The following is an 8,155-nucleotide window of genomic DNA, read 5'->3' on the forward strand; positions in this document are numbered from 1 at the left end:
AGAAGAAGACATTGTGGTTTAACTACCAGCCAATCTACAGTTTAGAGGTATAAGGACATCATCAACACGTAGCTTAGCCCTCAGTGACTGCAAGCAGCACTCCGGATGACCCGTCCTCACAGGGAGACTCCAACTCTGAAAAAACAGGTGATTCCTAAATGTAGGATTACTAGGCTTGGGCAGTAGTTTGTCATTGCAGCATCTATGCCATTGTCTAGCTTCAATGCTGGGAGTCTAATACGCAATTAGCTTACTTAGATGAGTCTTGCTGGGTGTGAATACAAGCACCTTCTTAGATTCTTGCTGGAGGACCCAGTGATACTTGTTGATGCAGCGAACACCAACACATCAGTGACTAAGTGAGAAAGTAATGTGCGCATAGATTTTGATGAATACAGTGTTATCATAAGGGATAGAAATTAGGGCCAAATTAAATGTACTCTTGTAGTTGACAAGTTTGTGTGAACAGAAGTTAATAGCAGTAGAAATTCATTGTATAAAACAGAATGAAGACACACGGAAATGCAAAATATTATTATTTATTAACAAACTCCTGACAAAAATGACTGAGAAAGAAGTGAAAGAAAACATTTACTCTGAATTACTTGACTGCAGACTGTTGGATCATGATGAGATGTCCGTAAAATATATATTTTTAGTAGACAGGAATGCTCTACGAAACTGAAAATCATCTAACTCATCAACTCAAAACTACAAACCCAAACAGTTTAGTAATTGCAACGCTTAAATTACAACCCCGAGGTAGATGTTGAATGTGTGTGTGTGTGTATGTGTGTGTGTTTTGTGTGCTAGCTGCGCTGCTGCTTCTGCATCCTCAGCGGGCTGAAGAACGGGTGCCACAGCGCCTCCTCCAGGGTGATCCGTCTGCACACGTCGTACTCCAACATGCAGCTGAGCAGGTCGAACAGCTGCCTCTCTTCCTCGCTGTTCCTTTGGATGTAATGCTGAAAGACAGATAGTTAACAGACTCAGACTTTCCACTGCTGCCTCCGCTACCTCACGGCTGCAGATGATTGGCTGATCTGAGTAGTGTGTACCTTCAGAGGTTTACAGTGTTGTCTGTAATCATCAGAGGAGCTCTGCTCGTCCCAGTTCAGACGCTCGTTGTGCACATAATCTGGCTTTCTGCAGAAAATGATGTACACATACAGGTAAAGGTGTGTTCAGACCAAACGCCAAGCTGATTTTTGCCTTGCGTTACTCACATGAATACAGCCGCTTGCAGTGTGTTTTGGACTATTTTGCAACCTGCCAAACAAGAGCCAGTGGGAGTGCTCCTTCAAGAAAGGAGAAGGGGCTTTCATCCATAGATATCACCTACCTTAGCAACGTTTATCTCTGCAATCAACCATGGCAGAAATAACCACTGCCTTTTACCTGTCACACCGTCCCAAAGACGACGGAATAGTTCTTTTGTTCTGTCTCTGTGTAGTAAAGATGTTGAATCCTTCGCTGATAAGCTTTCACGAAAGTTGAAACTATCAGTTCTATTTACGTCTTTGTATCGACTCTGTATGTAATCGCACCATGCGAAAAATTAGTTTCACGTTTGGTCTGAACACACGTTTATACAGTGGTTAGTTGCAGTTGCAACACTTTTTCAACTCACTTTCTCCCCACCAACACTCCACTTCAAGTCACACTTTCAGCCGAGGAGAGCAAATTTGTAGTTATCTGGTGGCTCATCCTTCCGAGTCCCTTGTTTCGCCTATATTTTTCCCCTTCCCCTTTTTGGGCGTATCTGCAGGCCACCGGGCAGGTGTTCGTCAGCGATAGTTCTTGGAGCTCCCCACACACCTGAAGTCAATCTACTAATCACCACTGCTGATTTATACCCGCCATCAGCAGTCTGTCATGTTTTTTTCTTGGAACCTCGACGGAGGTGAGGTGACATGAAAAAAAGTACCTGGAAGCAGGTACAGGTGCAACATTTCTACAATGGAAAACCAAACAAAGGCGAGTCGAGCCAAAGGGCCTCCGCTCAGACTAGCTTGGTCTGAGGGCGTGCCTGCACCCGCTAGCCGCTTGGCAAGCTTTATGACGCATTTTCATTGTGACGTCACAAGTAAAGGAAGTGAAGGGCTGGACTACAAACGAGCTGTTTTCAAGCAGTTCAGAGCAGAGTTTTCTGTGGGAGATGGGAACTCCCTTTGGGCTTTTCATTTTGCAAACCTGTTTCATGCACAAAAAAGATATATAACTCGATAAAGGAGAGGGGAAGAGCCAAAAACCATAATACCACCTCTTTAAGAACAGGGCATAAATAGATTATTTCTGACGCTTTCAATCATAAGCAGGAAACCTCTGCTGTTTTGTGTTGTTATTCCCCTGTAGGTACACAATCCTCTAATTTTGTCATCTAAAATCACTATATGAATGTTTATGTGTAATCTTTTTGAAAATGTTCTGATGACTTGTGAAAATCTGTGCAGTTTATAAACTTTCATTCACCTGTTTTAGTGGAAACACCAGCATGTGACTTTCACATCAGTCATTGCTGCCAGTGAATAGACAAGACATCAGATCTGTGTGTAGCGATGAGACTATAACCTTCCTCAAATTAATACATGAAACAAACATAAACGCCATGCCGTTCTTTTAATTATGTTACCTTGCCCTCTTTCTCTGTAGTGGTTTAAAGAGGTGGTATTTTTGCTCTTTTTCAGGTTCAAAATCTTATTTAGGGGTCGTACCAGAACATGTTTACATGGTTAATTTTCAAATAACACCATATTTTTGTCATACTGCACATTGCTGCAGCTCCTCTTTTCACCCTGTGTTGAAGGCTATGGAGTTATTTTAGCTATGGAGTGATACATCTTCCCTCTACATGATCTTTGTTGGAAGTTGCACATCCTGCAGTTCCTAGTTAAGGACTACTCGCCAATCAGAAGCAGAGAGGGGCGGGTCAGCGTGAATCAGTAAACAGCTTCGGTTCAGCTGTACATGTTGCCGACCAGCTTGGCAACATGGACTGGAGCAAGAGTTTCAGAGCGGTGAGTTATTAATCTGTAACAAGTGTCTTTCATCCATAAAGTTTTAACTGAGCTCTGTCTCTACATCACAGGAACAACTTTAAATCCACTGACTGCCTGGAGGGTAGGTAGTGTTTGGAAGGGAGAGGAGAGCTGTGTGCTGCAGCTCACTGTTTTTGAGGGTGTGTCGAACTAGCCGCATGGCGAGCGTTATATGACGTGCATTTTGCAGGGAAACGGCTGGACTACAAACGAGCTGTTTACAGGCAGTTCAGAACAGAGTTTTCTGAGGGAGATGGGAACTCCCTTTGGGCTTTTTCACTTTGCAAACCTGTTACATGCACAAAAAAGATATATAACTTATTAAAGGAGAGGCAAAAAGCCATAAAGCATAATACCTCCTCTTTAACAGCATGTACAGTATATGTGTGTGTGTTTGTTTGGTCACCTGGTCTGTTTCAGCTGGTGGGGGGGGATCGGTCCCAGGACTTTCTCCATCATGGCCAGATGTTCTTTGCTGTCATGGGTCTGAAACAACAGACAGGCAGGGCAGAAAAACTTACTATTGTTTCAGTGTGTGTGTGTGTGTCTGTGTGCGTGTGTTTATATGTACCATGAAGAGTGTACGTCCCAGGTAAAACTCCATAAGAACACAGCCCAGACTCCAAACATCACACGACTGGTTCCAGCCCAGATCTGAGCAGAAACACACAAAGTTAAAACTGAGAAGATGGATTATTTGACATGCAGTAGCAATTTTGACATGCAGTAGCAATTTTGTGCATGTGTGTTTGTGAGTTGTGTGCGTACCCAGAATGATCTCTGGAGCTCGGTAGTGACGTGTTGACACCAGGGATTCATGGTGTTCGTGGTCAAATTTGGCTGTGCCAAAATCCACCACCTTAACATCCAGACTCCTCAGTTTCCTCTCCTCACACTTCTGACACACACACACACACACACACAGCTAAACATCCTTAATTACTTAACAAACCTGTCTGTTAACAGACAGAAAGATTTTGCAAAACTCTTACTGTCTCATCATTGTACTCCAGGTCGAAGTCAGAGCAGACAAACAGGATGTTCTCTGGCTTCAGATCTGTGTGGGTCAACTTGTTACGATGCAGGACTGTAAAATGCACACAAAAACACACATCGTTATTGTGTGTCACAGTTCAGCATTGCACCAAATGAGTGGGTTTATGTTACCAGGTTTGTGTTACCAGGTTCCAAATCCAAATGTAAATTAAACTTTTTTGGCATTTTTACATAATACTTGACAAAACGTATTAATGGGCTAATTTTCAGTTGACTTGAAATCACAGAAACCAATTGTTCTGCTGTGTAATGTAGAATATTTCAGATTGTCCATGGTCGTGCCGCATACAGTTGGACTTAATTAAATGATTGGCTGATGTCACCCAAAAGAGCAAGTTGCTGTTGAACAAACTGTGGTGACAGAAACAAAGTGATCAGAGCCGTACAAAGTACGAGAAGCTCCGATTCCAAGATCACTACCATGAAAAGTTACAAATAATGACGAGGTCAGAGGTCACAGGGCTGTTTAAAAGTGGCACACACATACACACTTGACTCACAGCAGACGGCTCTGAAGATCTGGAAGGCCATGTGTCTGATCTGCTCTACGCTGAATGGGAGGAACTTGTTCTGTCGGAGAAACTCAAAGGTGCTGAGGCCGAGCAGCTCGAACACGATACAGATGTGACCTTCATGCTCGAACCAGTCCAACATCCTCACACAGGCACTGACGGGACAGAGTCAGTGACGTTTGCATGAGGCGTAGCATTTTTAAGCTGAAGAATTAATATGCTTATAGCTTGTTTTACAAGTGCCAATTAAAAGCCCAGCTATCCTTACCTTTAGCATGCATAACAAGGACATGAAAGTTTTAATTTAATGCTTTTAGAGGGCAAGTCACCCTCCATTTACTCTGAGGGTCTGCTGCAGCCACACTCACAATATGTTGTCATCATCCAGGCTGTTGATCTCCTGCAGCACTGCGATCTCAGACCTCGCTACTTCATGGAAACACTCCGTGTTCCTCATAATCTTCACGGCTACATGCTCCTCTCTGTTGAACACACACACACACACACACATTCAATTTACATGCTGATGAAACAGTTTCTGGTTTCTGTATAATAACTCAAGATGTTTTCATGATGGGTGGAAACCAAAAAAGCAAGAAGATTGGACAGATCTGACATTAAGAGTCTTATCACAAAGATTACAAATTGTAAGGTTCATTAAGCGTGCATGCTTACTTGTCTCTATCAATGCACTCCACCACTTTTCCAAAGGCTCCTACTCCTAGTGTAAATACCACCTCATCTGCAGAGGACAGAAACATTTGGGTTAGCCATGTAATCAACAATGACTTAAAAGGCAAACCTAATGGTCAGTGCAAAAAAATAAAGAGGTTATTTCACCCACCACAAAAGGATTTTATGTAGGAGGAGGAAAAAAACAGGAAGTATTTGAAAATACTGTGTGCTTCACCAAGTATATTTATCAAGTGATTGTGGTCAGTAAGTTACTTTCATTTCACTATTTTTTTTACAGGCATTTACAGGCAGAAGACTGTAAAATGCTTCCAAATGAATGCAGTTTAATAAAAAAGCTGTATAACATTTTTGAAGCTTTTTTTTTATATTTTTCATGTTGCAATTCTGTGAATTAAGAGCTAATCCTGTTTGTGGAGGATGTTCAGACACTTTCTGTCAACAACACCTAATCTGCTATTCAGAGTTAAAGCTGTTCAAGACAGACGAGGTAAACAAAGGATCGTCTCTTATTTTCCTAAATGTTTCTTGCAGTTGAACTACACTGTGTATATACAGAATCACAACATGTACACTCTAATGACATGATACAAGAGGCATTCAGTCAAACCCAAGCTAGATGTGATCACACCACTAGCAGCCTCATTGGTACTGATCGAACAGGAGCTACCTGACAGTTTGCATGAGAACTAATTTACTTTTACAGAAGTATGACGTAAGTACAGTTCTGTGTGTGAAAGCAGAGTCACCTCCAGGCAGATGACATGGTGACCAGAAATTATTTCTGGAGTTGCTGGTGGAGTGAGAGCACAGTTCATCTTACCATGATTCAAACTCAAAACATCCAAGCTATGACAAGGATAGAAAAGACACTAAAGACAAAAGGTAGGTGTTGAGTACATCTATTTTTCAACACGAGGCCGATGTGATAGACCAGGTGGCCGTCTTCATCATCCTCACAGCTCTTCCCCTTTTGACTCTTCTGCACTCCATCATCATCAGCGTTGACAGCTTTGTCACCAAGAAAAGCAGATTCGAGCTGGAGCGAGTTGTCATCAGGCTGCGTTGAGTGTTGCACACAAGACGTATGGACAAGAGAAAGGGTGACATTTTGAAACATGTCAGTTTGGTTATGACTTAAAAAGGACTTAATTTCAAAAGGGACAGTTGGAACTTAACACCACACAGATGATTGTAAACCAAGAAGAGCAAGAAAAGCCCAGTTCTGTCAGGTATTAAAATTAAACCTTACAAGTGTCAAGTGTAACAACCCAATTTCTCAGATAAAATCATAACAGGTGGCACATTTAAAAATAATACATATGTCCCTATATAGGGGACAGCGGGATGATTTGAGCCTGTGGGGAAGTTGAGCCAACCCGTGTTTCTCGGCAACCACAGACAAAATTGGTCATGTGACGACACATTATTGAAGAGTCATCCACTTTACTCTATGAAGAAGAAAGGCCCCTGGAATAAGTGTTTTAAGATTTAAAAAAAACAATGTTTTTTTGCCTTTCAAAGTGATTTTTTTTATGTTCAAGGAGTCCTGATTCTTGTGTCTGAACAATTACAGACAGGTTTGAGAAAATCTTATGCATGTGTGAGTGCTTTAGGAAGTTACAATATGAGGTTATACAATTTTGTTAAAATGGCAGGGATTGGGTAATTTGGACCAAAGACCTGGGGGAAGCTGAGCCAGATATTTGACTGTAATTTTACTTTACATTCTTATTCATCACCGAAATGATGTGAAATTATGCATTTTAGACCAGAAACCATCAAGTCATGCTTCTATAAATGGAACACAGACAGGCTTCAACTCCTATTGTGGGTTTGGACAGAGTAGTGGGAGAGGTACAAAAATGGGAAGTCCATTCATCAGGTGGCACGAGACATGACGATCAACAGGATGACTTTAAAGCGATACATTGATTTGAAACAACTAGGAGCCACAGCTCCAATGTTTTACTAACTAAGTGCAATTGAATGTTGGGACCTGGCGTTTGAGTTTGCACGATGAAATGACATTGATGTCCCGGACCCCCATGTGGCTCAACTTAATCTCTCTCAACTTTTTTTTGGAAAGCCATATATTGAAAACTGTTTATTTTAGATCCAGATTGATTATTCCCAGGGATGCACCACATTCTAAAATATATGTTCATATTTTAGTTGGAGACATTACTATCATGTCCTCACTTTAAAGACACCAAGTAAAAACTACTGAAGGATCCCTTTGAAAATTCTGACCATGCAGGCTCGCAATCAGAGAGAATCTGAGAGAAGGAGGACAATGAACTGGACGAAGAGAATCGTACCGATTTGCCACTTTCTGTCGAGGTGCAGAGTGTGCGCTGGTTGAAGTTTCCTGTCTTTCTGTCAGCGTGGACGTCTGTTTTGGGGTCATCAACGTCTATCAGCAGAAAAGACGGAGAGGTGATTCCCTGCTGCGTAAATACTATAAACACTCTCATCAGAAGCGACAAGTACCAGCATCACAAGTGTATGAAGGCTGGCCTGATTGAGATTCAGACACACGCTAGTAAAACCAAACAATGAAAACCTCTATAGTATACTTTCAGGTAGTATTATATACTTATTTGTTGAGATCTTATGTTGTTTATTTGAGTAAACAGAAAAGCTAAAGTCTATTTTTCTTGTATTATAATTGTAATTCCCAAAAGTCCTTTTAACTGTCACTGTCGATGAATAATAAGGAGCAGTTATTGGGTATCAGCACAGAAACATTGGATTGTGTCGCCTAGTGCTGCTCTTGGTGGGAACTGTTGGGCTTCTGTAAATAGCATCATAGAGTACGGTCTAGACCTGCTCTTTTATGAAAAGCGCTGTGAG

At 41.6% G+C, this 8,155-nt stretch overlaps 1 protein-coding gene across 1 annotated transcript; it reads right to left on the minus strand.

The window, feature by feature from the left end:
* Positions 1 to 710: 710 nt before the first annotated feature.
* Positions 711 to 7,776, minus strand: LOC123963054 (dual specificity protein kinase CLK4-like). The gene is made up of 11 exons (XM_046039576.1): positions 7,621 to 7,776; positions 6,200 to 6,359; positions 5,282 to 5,348; positions 4,975 to 5,088; positions 4,595 to 4,761; positions 4,031 to 4,125; positions 3,807 to 3,936; positions 3,610 to 3,692; positions 3,445 to 3,524; positions 1,059 to 1,146; positions 711 to 965 (listed from the first exon to the last, which is right to left on the minus strand). Exons 1-11 carry the CDS (start codon positions 7,774 to 7,776, stop codon positions 810 to 812), a joined length of 1,296 nt encoding a protein of 431 aa, XP_045895532.1. The 3' UTR covers positions 711 to 809.
* Between the last annotated feature and the right edge of the window lie 379 nt (positions 7,777 to 8,155).

Source organism: Micropterus dolomieu, linkage group LG23 (genome assembly GCF_021292245.1).
Source record: "Micropterus dolomieu isolate WLL.071019.BEF.003 ecotype Adirondacks linkage group LG23, ASM2129224v1, whole genome shotgun sequence".
NCBI lineage: Eukaryota > Metazoa > Chordata > Actinopteri > Centrarchiformes > Centrarchidae > Micropterus > Micropterus dolomieu.

What these genes read in the sequence shown, in the direction of transcription:
- LOC123963054 (XM_046039576.1), bottom strand. Translation starts at nt 7,776, where the DNA reads ATGAGAGTGTTTATAGTATTTACGCAGCAGGGAATCACCTCTCCGTCT. An exon ending in GATCTTCAGAGCCGTCTGCT is followed by an intron (nt 4,126 to 4,594) that starts GTGAGTCAAGTG and finishes TGCATTTTACAG; the next exon opens with TCCTGCATCGTAACAAGTTG. An exon ending in CACCAGCTGAAACAGACCAG is followed by an intron (nt 1,147 to 3,444) that starts GTGACCAAACAA and finishes CATTTTCTGCAG; the next exon opens with AAAGCCAGATTATGTGCACA.